General features: G+C 30.9%; 1 protein-coding gene across 3 annotated transcripts; it reads right to left on the bottom strand.

Annotated features, from left to right (window-relative positions):
* Positions 1–1,140: 1,140 nt before the first annotated feature.
* Positions 1,141–13,149, bottom strand: LOC143047921 (hexokinase type 2-like). 3 transcript variants are annotated; one of them, XM_076221266.1, is made up of 13 exons: positions 13,089–13,149; positions 12,766–12,874; positions 11,144–11,312; positions 9,748–9,887; positions 8,963–9,041; positions 7,708–7,847; positions 6,807–6,912; positions 6,298–6,377; positions 5,496–5,608; positions 4,792–4,947; positions 4,033–4,175; positions 1,980–2,113; positions 1,141–1,307 (listed from the first exon to the last, which is right to left on the bottom strand). In XM_076221266.1, exons 2-13 carry the CDS (start codon positions 12,826–12,828, stop codon positions 1,236–1,238), a joined length of 1,395 nt encoding a protein of 464 aa, XP_076077381.1. In that variant the 5' UTR covers positions 12,829–12,874; positions 13,089–13,149; the 3' UTR covers positions 1,141–1,235. The 3 variants fall into 3 exon arrangements, with proteins under 3 accessions (XP_076077381.1, XP_076077383.1, XP_076077382.1); XM_076221268.1 differs by lacking the exon at positions 13,089–13,149 and adding an exon at positions 13,005–13,023; XM_076221267.1 differs by lacking the exon at positions 13,089–13,149 and having other exon boundaries at positions 12,766–12,945.
* Between the last annotated feature and the right edge of the window lie 424 nt (positions 13,150–13,573).

The following is a 13,573-nucleotide window of genomic DNA, read 5'->3' as shown; positions in this document are numbered from 1 at the left end:
AGCAATATTTACATGTTCGTGGATTTTTAAATTCGTGGATTTTAGTTTTCTAAAAAAAATAATTAAAAATTAAAGCCTTTAGAAAACAGTAACATACACAAATGCTATAAAGGTATCTTGAATTGTCAAATGATTCTTATCAAAATCAAGCCTAGCATGAAATTATAATTTCCCATATGTACGACAACTATGAGGATCAAAAATATATTTTAAGAGAATTAAAAGATCAAAAGTTGTACAGTTTAGGTTATTAAAGATAAAATAGGAATAATCCTGCATGCAGTTGTAGTTCTGTGACTGCTATTAAAGTATTCTCAGATTTGACGTTATTGAATATAGTCTCTAGATCATATCAGTAGTCAATAAAATTGAGAATGGAAATGGGGAATGTGCCAAAGAGACAACAACCCGATCATAGAGCAGACAACAGCAGAAGGTCACCAACAGGTCTTCAATGCAACGAGAAATTCTCGCACCCAGAGGCGTCCTTCAGCTGGCCCCTAAACAAATATATACTGGTTCTGTGATTATGAACACCATACTAAACTCCAAATTGTACACAAGGAACTAAAAGTTAAAATAATACAAGACTAACAAAGGCCAGAGGCTCCTGTCTTGGGACAGGCGCAAAAATGCAGCAGGGTTAAACATGTTTGTGAGATCTCAACCCTCCCCCTATACCTCTAGCCAATGCAGAAAAGTAAACACATAATAATACGCACATTAAAATTCAGTTCAAGAGAAGTCCGAGTCTGATGTCAGAAGATGTAACCAAAGAAAATAAACAAAATGACAATAATAGATAAATAACATCAGACTACTAGCAGTTAACTGACATGCCAGCTCCAGACTTCAATTAAACAGATTGAAAAATTATGTCTTCATCATATGAATATCAGGCTCAAACCTACGGATGGGGATCTTAAACTGATCTTTCCATGTCTTGATTTGGACAATGGTTGTTTTATTTCGTTGGACATTTATATTCGTGGATAAAGTCATCCACAAAAACCACGAAAATTGGTACCCCATGAATAAAAGTACTTTCACAGTAGAATTTAAGGTTTCACATTTGATTTTATTCTAAACTACTCACAATCTATATATGAAGAATAGTAAACAGTCATAAATTAAAAAAAATGAACTGGAAGATATCACTTTAATATATAGACTCACTACAACTGGTTACATTTATAAATTTCTAAATTATCAAAATCACTATAATAAAACCAATGCTATGAAGATTCTACAGCAGCTACTAATGCAGCACCTTGACCACTTCCATCTTTTACCAGAAATAACCGAAACTACAACAGAAATTAAATATCACTTGTTAATCTGTCGATCTAAATATAACACATAAATCAAAAATAAGTTTTTGCAATTGTTTAAAAATAAAAGCAAACCTAGGTAGAAATATGGCAATATTGGGGCTGCCACTTTTAAATCAATTAAACCTTAGTTATAAATCTAATCCTGAATTTTTATAATGCATAGTATCCTGGGCTAGAGTGTTTATTCACAATCTAAAAGCAACAAATGTTGGACTGTTACACACGGTTAATTGATCATTCCGCACTCACCAAAACGTTTGAAAGGTAAAAAAATAAAGGTTTTTTGCAAAAAAGAGGCTTTTGCAATCTTTTTTTTTAAATCCTTTATTTCAATACACTATTTTACTATTAAAATATATAACATGTATGGTCAACCTTGTTCTGAATATAAATATCTACTGTAACATTTTCTACAACTTTTTGAACAATAAAAAAAAAAGCCTTTTGTTTTTTTAGTTGTTCAGCTAATATATCATAGACATTAAACCAACATCATAGCAAATTGATATGACAACAAATCATCTAAAAACATAGACATTTGAGTTTAAAAATTCATAAAAAAATAAAGTTAAAATGTATTGAATGCAGTGGTTGTGGTAGAAACAAATTGATGTTCTTCCCTTTTACATTTTCTGTATACTATACCTTTGTACTGGGAACCAGTTTTTGTAACAATGTTGTCATGTGATGATGAAACCGAGGATGATGTTCATACAAAGATCCATCTATTCCAATGGAAACCTCTGGTTCATTGATATGATTTAGCAAAACTGCTAGAGCTGAAATAAAACCAGAAAAATTTAATTATGGAGATTCTACTCACTGTTACTTCTCAAAAGATTTTAGGCAGCACCATGCTTGCATATCATTATACTCCTTATTAAGTTATTGGTGGAATTCATTTTCCTTTTTCAAGTCAGGAATATGACAGTTGTTGTCCATTCTTTTGATGTGTTTTTATCATTTGATTTAGCCATTTGATTAGGGACTTTCCGTTTTGAGTTTTCCTCGGAGTTCAGTATTTTTTGTGATTTTACTTTTTACTAGCCATCAGAGACATTTGCTTGGAAATTTTGACATCACAAGTCATAAGAGAATATATCTGACTCAAGTATGCAAAAGTAATTTTTGTATGTATCATTAGTTTAAATGTCATTATACACCTTTATTGCTATTTGTTTGCCATTACTAGTCACCAGAGACATTATGTTTTAATGTTTGACATATCAGAAGTGAAAATGTCTGACACAAAAATGCATCAGTAATTCTTGTTTTAAATAGTTCAAACATAGCAAATTCAAAAGCAGCAATGAGGTCTATTATAACTATTATAAACTGGTTGTGACCCAATCAAAAATTGTGAACAGATCTAAACATTATTCAATATTTCCCCCCCATTTATTTTTAATAACCAATCCATCTGTATTATGATTCTGATTTACCACAGATATAAGCCATCATAATTTACATGTAATTATTTTTCTTTATCTGTTATAGTAGGAGAATACATCCTGTGACAAGAGGGATAACTTATGGTGTTTATGTCAGTATGAATGATGATCTAATTATTGTGTTAATTGTGAATGGTTTTAATGCACTGAGTATTACATGACTTAGAAGTTTTTTGTGAAACAATTGATCAGTTTCTTTCATACCGGTTCTTTTGATTATCAATATATATTAACATTGACTTTCTTTTACATAACATCAATTAATTTCAAGCCTTCTTTCTTGTGAAAGCATGGGCAAAGTGTAGGTGTTATACCACCATCGATTTCCCCCTAATTAGTCTTTGTTAAATTTGCACTTTCGGAAAAGGTTTTTATCAGAATTTATCTTTGTTTCAAATAAAGAAATACTTGGCATGAGTAAAGTTTTATCCGGGTCAGTACAATAGCAAAAAAACATATAACATTTCATTGCATGTAACCATGTAACTTCAAATTTCCGAAATATTCTGTAGAAATACCAAATAAAACAAAAATAGTGCTTTGAAATACCCAGAAATGTTTTACTGCAAAGAAATGTAGAATTAATTACTAGTACATACAATTGTCAAATGCAAGGGAATATTTTTTGCGACCTACTTTTGTCTGCAACCAGATGTGACGTACTATGATTTGGTGGTATAATACCTGTAAGTTGTCCATCAAGATATAAATAGTTTTTTGAAAGCTTTGTTGCATTCTGTCATTTACACTATAGAGTCAATCATTTTTTCCTCGTATATAACATATAATCAAAAGCTATATTTTAATTTATTCTTTTTACCATTTGACTGTTCTCTGTGCATGACAGGATAGATGTAGAACCTTTTATTCTCTTTTTCTTTTCATTAAAAATATTTTAAATCACAACAAACTTTACTTCAGCCATAACCATTCATTAATTGAATAAGAAAAAATACAACTTTTGCTATAATTAAGTAGTACAAATGTGTTATAATAATTAAAAATTCAAATTTACCATTTCATATGATTATATGAGCAAGATCTTTCAAATTAACTTGTTCCTACTTACATTGGAGCATAACACTTCAAAGTAACATGTTGCTACTAGCATTTGATAGATATAAGAAGATGCGGTATGAGTGCCAATGAGACAACTCTCTCATCCGAGTCACAATTTGTCTGTTGCTACTATCCCTTAAATCCTAATTTTGTCGATGTATTTTTTAAGCATTAATTGTTAAAGTTACCTGTTGCTACTATATATGCAGCTCTCTGTGACATAAGGTAACATGTCTCTTGTACCAGTAAAACATCCTCTTCTGTTGTTATGGTATCCAGTTTCATGTCTTTTAATACAGACATGGTATTTTCTGATGAACTAGGATTATCTCTAAAACAAAATATTGGACTTAGCTTTGGGCAGTGAATGCATCAAAATACTGAACAACAACCATCCCATCAATTGTGGAATATTTGACAATTGGAAGTGACATAGCTCAAGAATAATAATTATGAATGAACTTGAAAGGTCTTCAGTAATCAGAAAACATTCATAAATTTAAAATGGTTTGGTTTTAGCTTGCTCAAGTCTGTAAAGAAACTAAACATTGCTATTTTCCTTCATATCAAGGCCATTTGTTTTGAAAAACTTGGATATTTTTTATCAACATGCATATCTTAGATTAATCGAAGGCACTAAGTCTTGCATAGGTGAAATATCAAGTACTGGTGATTTATTAATTATTTATTGGATACCAAATTTCGTAGATTTCATGGGTACAGGTGAACCACGAAATTAATTGTCAACGAATAACAAATTTTCTATAGGATTGTATGCAGACATTGACAAAACAACGAAATTAAATATCCACATACATGTAATTTTCTCTAATCCAAAAAAATTGGTACTAACGAAAATAAATGAATCCACAGTAGACTTGTTATTCTCGATACCTAATAAACTGTATTCCTATGCTGTATATACAACCTGTGTTTTAAATGCTTACTTTTCCACTGTAGTAACCTGTCTTGACTTCCATAACCATCTTGTCATTAGCTCATCTGATCCTTTACCATCAAATAAAACACCTGCCTTTGTTAACTTGACAAGAACTACACGGAACATTTCTCCTAAATAAAAACCTCCAAAAGACTTTTCAAACCTGTAAAGCAAGGAAGTGTGTGTATGCATTCCTAAATCTCATCAATAGACGGAGGATTAAGGATACAATTCTTTAACAAAATGGGAGAAATATTAAATACATTGTGTAAAAGGGAGATAATTGCACAGTTGCAATCCATTTCGTTTATCACAATACCACATATATATATAGGAAAAGATTTATAAATATTGTGACATGGTAATAAAAAATTTACATCTCCAAGATCTAGCTTTTTTCCTTTTGTATTCATTTTTTTAATACTCCTGAAAGACTCTTAGATTTCAAAATATCTTATTTGAATGACCACATAAAGTCCATGATGTTCAAGAAACTTTTACCAAATTGAGAGCCAAATTTACAAATAATTGCATACTCCAAGGAAAAATAAATGGCACTTCAGTTTATGGTATAGAAAAGGATCATAGACAAGAAAAGGATCATAGACAAGAAAAGGATCATAGACAAGAAAAGATGAATTTGGTTTAAAATAGAATTTTCTGATTTAAAATTTTATGTTTCATGTATACAAAACAGAATGACAAACTTACGTGTAAGATCCAGGAAAATTAGAATACTGGTCAACTTCTCTTTCAAATTCATTTCTACAGAAATCTAGACAACCATTGTCTCCAAACGCTCCCCACTCACAATTCACCAATATCTAATCAAATATACCTCAAAGATATATAACAAATTCAAAACTGGTTGATTCTTAGAATATATACAAAAAAAACTTATGATAAGAACAAATCATATTCAATTATTGAAGCAATTTCCAGACAGTTCTCTTGGGAATACACATCTGTTAAATCTTATTTTCAGTGTTCAGTAGCTGTTATTTAGTTTTGCTAACCACTAATTACTAAATTGCCTGAAGGTATATATATCTAACATGAAGTTCAAAACATCTGAACGTTTCTTAGAAATCTATTGTAATGAGAGAACTTTTAAATTAGCCTTAAAATATGACTTCATATAAACAAATTTGAATATATGCTTTTTTCAATATGGCTTTTAATATATTTTATTGCCATTTAGTCCAGTCTAGCAAAAAACAATGACTAAATTAACTTCCTGTTAGAGGTCAACTATTGCAAAAACAAAGGTCACCAGGAACCAGGAGGGAAGTCATAAGAAGCAAATACTGTAGAAGTGCAAATGTCCTATATAAAAAGCACAAATATCCTATATAAAAGCGCTAACATCCCGAACCAAGATAGATGTATGGACAAGATCAATGCAATATCACAGTGTGCAATATAGCCCCACTTATAGAGTATATATATAGGTATAATAAATGTCAATGCTCATCTAAGTATTATAACATAAAGCCATCAACATGTATTTTACCTTATCTGACTTGGCTTCCTTAGGGTCCAGTTTTTTAAAGTTCTTCAAGTGTTCTACATAACAAGCATTTGATCCTGACCCTTAAAAGGCATACAAATTCAATTCTTATTATCATTCATATTAAAATTATAATGCTAAATTACAAGTGCTTAAATTTCTTTTAATGGAAATCTAGTAAAAATTTTGCAAAAATTTTCAGCTTTGGATGAAGATGAAAATAAGATGGAGATAAACTACGATAAAATATACATGGAAATTGTGCTGCAACCTCGATTTTTTTTCATTTAATGAACATACTACTAACTTTTCAATATATTTTCATGTGTTTTTGCATCAAACCATAGTAGCTTTGTATGAATACAGAAGAAATAGGGTAAATATTTAAGAGACAACAATTAAACAACTAAAATACAACAAACTTATAAGAAATGAAATAAGCCTTTAGGTAGATAAATCTTCAAAGTTAATACTAGCAATATAAGCCTCCCTATCTAAGGAAGGCAACTCACCTAAAATAAGTCCTATTGCACATTTCTTGTCATAATAACTACCAGCCATTAAAGTGCCTGTTGTGTCACTAATTCTGGCCATAACATTGACTGGCACTGATACTCCCTGTAAATAGAATTATTAAAGATATATACAATATTAATAGATTATCCATGGTTTTTCAATACAGAGGGTGTTTCTCAGCTACAATCTCATCAAAGGGAAACAACCCTAACATGAGATGTGGCCAAGAAACATTTTAGAGTTGGAAAAACCATTGATACTCTGGTTATTACTATTTTGCCTATTGACAATGGCACATGCTCCCTTATTTTCTGAGGATATTTTTTTTTATGTCAGGCTAGTAACATGATATGATTTTTTTTTCACAAAATGGTGATAATACTTTTAATTTTAATCCTACACGTCAAGTTAAATACAATCTTTATGTTTAATTCATAATACAAGTTCCTATGCCTTTCAACACATTAATAGCAATATAGCCAAGTAAATGAGAACATGTTCTAACTATTTCCATCAAATTCGGACTTTTATCCAACTCTGATTTTAAGTATAATTTTTATTTTTAAATTTTAAATCAGTTGTGCTCAAACCAAGATTACAATTTCTTTAGGTATGCTTGACTTTACAAGGATTTTTGTTTTACTTATTTCCTATTAAGTTTAATGCTTTCAATCATTTCATATTTCCGGGTTTTCCGAACTTTCTATCACAATCATTCATCAGAATTATTGCAGAAACAGCTACTGATAAAAATATCTTTTGAGTTGCTGTTTAGTTTCTTTCCACTTATTCTTAATCTAAGTGATTTAATGACATTTCTTTGGAGGTTTGAAGATACTTCAAGTTAGTTATATATATAATCAACATCCTGTAATATTGAAATTTTTCAAAACCTACCCCTCTCCTTTCAATGGCTTCTTCCAGTAAAATACAGGGGTCAAGGCCAGGTCCATTAGTACACTTAAATCTTTTTGTCCAGGTTACCAGAATACTCTTCTTTAAAGTTTTTTGAACAGTTGGAAATGAAAATGTGAAACCTAAAAAAAAATTGGAAATACACTTAGGTTTAAACTCTCAGAGTTGGTTTAAGAAAAATATTGAAACTTACATGACTGACTTGATTTCATCATTTGTAATTAAGAATTTGTAAGTAATTAAGAATTTGTAAGTAATTAAGAATTTGTAAGTAATTAAGAATTTGTAATTAAGAATTTGTAATTAAAAATTTGTAATTAAGAATTTGAAATTAAGAATTTGTAATTAAGAATTTGTAATTTAGAAGTAAGAGTACTTTATATGAAGATTTGCAGGAATCAATGATCAGTTTGATGGTTCCATTTAAGGAGAGCAAACAAACAAATATTTGTGGCAATAAAATCAGAACTTAATTTCCACAAATCTTTTAATACAGTGATAGTATCAGTAAACTAAAGCCATTGAATGAAAACACAACTAAATTGTTCTTTCTACAATCTGAATCAGTTACAGAATGTCTGGTTCTACATTCACAATTACAGATTATTATTCATAAAAAATCACTGAAATTTGTGGTGTTATCCATTCAAAATGGAAATAAACAATTAATGTTGTATTATAAGAGTTTATTGTAATGTATGATTTGTTGTACAATTTTTTTTTATCATGAAACACAGGTACCTGCAGGAATATACAATCAAGACAACTGAAATTCTTTGAACATTTATAATGAGATCTGTATATGTATTGCCTTGTTTTATACTACATGTAGTAATAAGTAAAAAAAGGTAAAAATATATTGATTGAACTAATAATTACATTAGATGTATGTTTCATTGTAATACGTTATTCTGATTGGCTAACTGCACATCACATGTTTTTACTTAAGCAGTTGTATCACACAATAAAACTTATCATTCATGATGACACGAGGTCCCATAATAAAGTGCACAGGTAAATTAAATAAAAACTTGATGTAAATCGTGTTTTCATGATCAGCTAAAAAATGTAATTATAAGTATTGAATGCTTCTTTTTGTAACTTCATAGGGTTGTAAAAGCTTTGACCGTGCGCACATTTTTAGAAGCTTCAGAGCTTCATACAAAATGTACTTTGGTCAACGCTTTTACACCCCAATAAAGTTACAAAAAGAAGCATTCAGTTCTTAAATATTTACCAACACCTATTGGTTTTTGACTTTGTATCTTTTCCTCTGTGATAAATGTTTCCATACTAGCTGCAATGTGATCAAACACCTAGAAGACAGATACAGCAAATATAATGGATAGATTAGCATAGCTTTTTCTGGTTACTGTGAATTCATTTATTTTCGTGGGTATCAATTTTCGTGGATTAGGGAAAACTTTCATATTCGTGGATATTTAATTTCGTGGTTAGGCTAAAGTCTGCATACAAGACTACAGAAAATTTGCCATTCATTAAAGATTTATTTTAGTGGTTCCCCTGTCCCGATAAAATCCATGAAAATTGGTATCCAACGAAAAATTAATGGATCAAAAGTAAATAAATTCCCTCTTTGTATAAACCAAAAATTGAAAAAAATAGTTTGATGAACATATACATTGTAGATAATGACAACTGTAGATAATGGCAACATCGAATGGTACCATTTTTTCTGTACCTGAGTTGCTCATTTAAAAAAATTGATGTCTCTTCATACATGCTCAGAACCAAAAATCCAATACCTAATACAAACTTTGAAGAGCAAAAAACTGCTAAGGCTTCTATTGGCTTGGTATACAGAGACATTGACAAAACCGAAAGATCAAATATCTACAAAAGGGCTATTTTCCTCAATCAATGAAAACAATTGATACACAAAAATAAATGAATCCACAGTAGAGTATTTAACATTTTTCATTTAAAAAAAAATGTAATATTCCTGAGTCCTTTAACATTTGAAACTCTTATAGCAAAATGATATATATACAAATACAGTACCAGTTCAGCAGGCCCAGATAGTTGATCATCTGTAAGATTATAATATTTTGTTGTTGTTTTAGCTACACCATCTTTAAGATCAACAAGCACTACTCTGAAATTGGTACTCCCTAAATCTAATCCAAGATATCTACCATTTTCTGTAAATGATCATAAAAAATACTTTGAAAGCAGTTCTATGCCAGATGGCAATTTTGTGATAATGTGCCATATGTTATTGATTCAATCATATGAAACATTAACTAGTCTATACAGCATTGGTCAAATAAAGTAATAGATTCCAAGAGGAGCATTATTCTGCTTTTAATGCCCTAACAGCCACGACTTTTGATAAACTCTTGGTCTTTGTTAGTGTTAGTGTTATATAAATCTTTAAAGATATGTTAATAATCCAAATTTCTTACATGGTACATGTACATGCATGGAGCTGATGTTACATCCCAAAATTTTCTATTCACTTAAAGAACTCTGACAAAATTACCAGATTGTTTATCAATAAATACCAGTATATAGTTGTTCTTTAGGTCTTTATAGTAAATAATTATTTCACAGTCCAACCTATTCTAAATGAGGGAAGGGAAAGTTATGAACACAATCAGCATTCCATTGTTTACCGGTAAGCAGTCCCATTCATTCATATACAAATTACTGACTAGATCAAGATAATCTGCATTCTTATTTGTTATATTGTATAAATTATAAATAGAACACTTGTCCATTTGCTGTTATAGTAAATATATTCAACCTGTGTTTTCTTTATATTTCTGTTTTTTTTCTCTTTTATCACAGAACTTTTTTCTTGGTGAAATGAATGACAGCTTCAAAATTCAAGCATGCATGCATGCATTTGATTGCACCTGTCCTAAGTTAGGAATTTGATGTTCAGTAGTTGTTGTTTGTTGATGTAATTCATAAGTGTTTTTCGTTTCTCCTTTTTGTATATAGATTACACTGTTGGTTTTCTGTATGAATGGTTTTACATTAGTCATTTTTTGGGCCCTTTACAGGGGCGGATGCAGGAATTTTCGAAAGGGGGGGTGCTAACCCAGGGCATCCAGGGCAAAGGGGGGGTGCAAAACATATGTCCCGATACAAATGCATTGATCGGCAAAAATAAAGGGGGGGTGCGCACCCCCGGAACATCCCCCCCCCCCCCCCCCCTGGATCCGCCACTGCTTTATAGCTTGCTGTTCTGTGTGAGCAAAGTATCTGTGTTGAAGGCTGTACTTTTGAACTATAATGGTTTACTTTTACAAATTGTGACTTGGATGGAGAGTTGTCTCATTGGCACTTATACTACATCTTCTTATATCTAAATAATAATCTTCATATGTGCATCAGGTAACTACATTGTACAACATTTACTCCACTGTATATATAGGCTGTAAATTATTACCATTTCCTTTCACAAGATCACTGACATATGTACATTCCCAGAATAAATCTGATTTCTTCCTGTCTTCTTCATTCAAACTATTTGCATAATCGATCTGTTCCTCAAAAACTTTCATCATCTGTTTAACATCATTTTCCGTAAACCTCAAACTTTCCAATGCCTCACAAACCTGTACAAAAAACATATATATATAATCTAGATTTACTGTACGTTGTATGTTGGTAAATATTTTTGTGAGTTGATTTTATTTCCTATAAAAACATAGGCAGATCTGTCAACGTATATTTGTTCCACCTGACAGAAGTTCCAATGGAAACTTTGTTATAAACAGTGTCATAATATCTATTCTTGTTGGAACAAATATTCTTTACCATTTATTCCGTTAGGAACATAAACTGTAATATTTATTCCTGTGGAAATAATATTCCAGAATATATTTTCCTGTTGGAACTTATATTGAAGGAACTTCTATTCTGTGACAGATCCAGGGGAGCCCTGGGGGGACTCAGTCCCCCTTTTTGTGGGAAAAATTTGGTTGATTATATAGGGAATCACTGAAGCATGACAGGAGAGGGCCCCCCTTAGGTGAGCGTTTTTGTAATGACAGGGTCTTTTAAACCTAATTATCTATATCGGCTGTACTCATTATTGAAGGACCTAAAGTGTCCTGTAGTTGTTTAGATACTGTACTTTGGTATCTGTTGGATGGTTATCTCACTGACAATTATATCACATCTCTATATACAGGCATACATAAAAAGCAAAATTGTTCATATTGCTTCTCTTTTATTTTCATATATTTCTGTCATAATTATCCACTGTCACTCCTTCATTGTATATATGTTATTGTAGTTTGTCTTTAATTTGTTGCCATAACCATTTATTGTCAATGTGTATAAGTGCTAATAAAGTTATCTTATCTTATCTGTTATAGCCTAGCATAAATATCATTTACATTATGACAAAGGATATATAAGATTTTGTAATTATGAATCAGAATGGGTCACATAATACATCATCAACTAAGCTTTTGTTGAAATGCATAAAACATATTCAGCTACAAAATTTAGATAAACATTAAAAAAAATATCTTGTTTGTTAACTTCTGTACTTAAAGTTACTCCTGTACGCAAATTTACATACAGATGTTATGTATGTTGACAGTAGAGAGCCATCAATGTAAGGTAGATAGGAACATGTGCAAAGATTATAGACATGAAGTGTCACCTCCATGATGGACCTTGGTTTGAATCCTCTGGGGAAAGAAAAGGAGATTAGAATATAGCTCCTTGTATTACTGTATAAAATAGTTACCGACCTGGAAGCCTTTGTAACTAAACATCACATTAAATGTAATTTTATGCAGCCTTCAAGAACTTCAAATCAAAAACATTTGAAGAGTTCATCAGTACCTTAATTCTAATAATTACAAACATTATTTCCCCCCCCCCCCCCCCCCAAAGTACTTGAAACTCATTTTCAAACAATGCAATTAAAAATGTAAAACATTTTTAAAATTTAAAGGCAGCTTCTTGAGACAGTGGCACACACATCCTCACTGAGATATTGATTTTCTTATTTTTTATATTACGTATGCAGAGCTGAAAGATCTGATCCTTTACCTTCTTCCTCTTATCAGCAGATTTTATCTTTTGGATTCCTGGTCTGTTTGAAATCGGTTCCATTATGTTGCAAACAGTCTACACTGCAACATCAAGTTATATTGTTAACCTGAAAATAGTACACATGTGCAAGGCCAAATAACTTCATAAGTTACAATTCTATACAACTGAAAAATGCATAGCTATACAAATCCTTGGTTAAATTTTGAAAAATCAGTATTTTTAGGGAACATGCTTACACATGATCAATAAATATTTCTATTGACTGATTTTTTTACCAATATTAACAACTGCCAAAATAATTCAATCAAAATTCAACCTACTTCAAAACTCTTATCTGACAAATATTTCCCGTACTATTTGTTTACATAAATATTCTTACCTCCAACTTAGAGAGCCGTTTTTATATGTGTATAACAACTTATGCCAATAAAGGCACACCTCCACTCAAGAATTCTAAAAATCTAAATGAAATTTCAATCCTTCTACAGTCACACAGATTAGACACCATAATTTATTGTTGTTTTTTTGTGTGGGGACAGTCAAATTCTTTTACATAGAAATGTTTAATTCTAATTTCTTGAAAGACAATTTGGTTCAGGCAGTCAGCCGTATAAAACATTCTGTATTATGTCTCTGGTTCATTTTTTTTAAGGATTTGTCAATCTCAACATTGACTTTCAAAATAATTACTAGTGGCGGATCCAGAAATTTTCATAAGTGGGGGCTCACTGGCTGCCTAAGAGGGGCCCGATTTTGTCACACTTCAGTGATTCCCTCTATAAGCAACCAAATGTTTTTCTCAAAA

This window comes from Mytilus galloprovincialis, chromosome 10 (genome assembly GCF_965363235.1).
Source record: "Mytilus galloprovincialis chromosome 10, xbMytGall1.hap1.1, whole genome shotgun sequence".
Classification (NCBI taxonomy): Eukaryota; Metazoa; Mollusca; class Bivalvia; order Mytilida; family Mytilidae; genus Mytilus; species Mytilus galloprovincialis.
Note: the sequence above shows the minus strand (reverse complement) of the source record. Positions and strands in the feature narration are given on the sequence as shown.

Bases quoted from the DNA above. Each gene is read 5' to 3' on its own strand.
- LOC143047921 (XM_076221266.1), bottom strand. From the start codon at position 12,828: ATGGAACCGATTTCAAACAGACCAGGAATCCAAAAGATAAAATCTGCT. The intron at 9,888-11,143 runs GTAATAATTTAC...GATCATTTACAG, and splicing joins TGATCTTGTGAAAGGAAATG to AAAATGGTAGATATCTTGGA. The intron at 7,848-8,962 runs GTAAATATTTAA...ATTTTTTTTTAG, and splicing joins TCAAAAACCAATAGGTGTTG to GTTTCACATTTTCATTTCCA.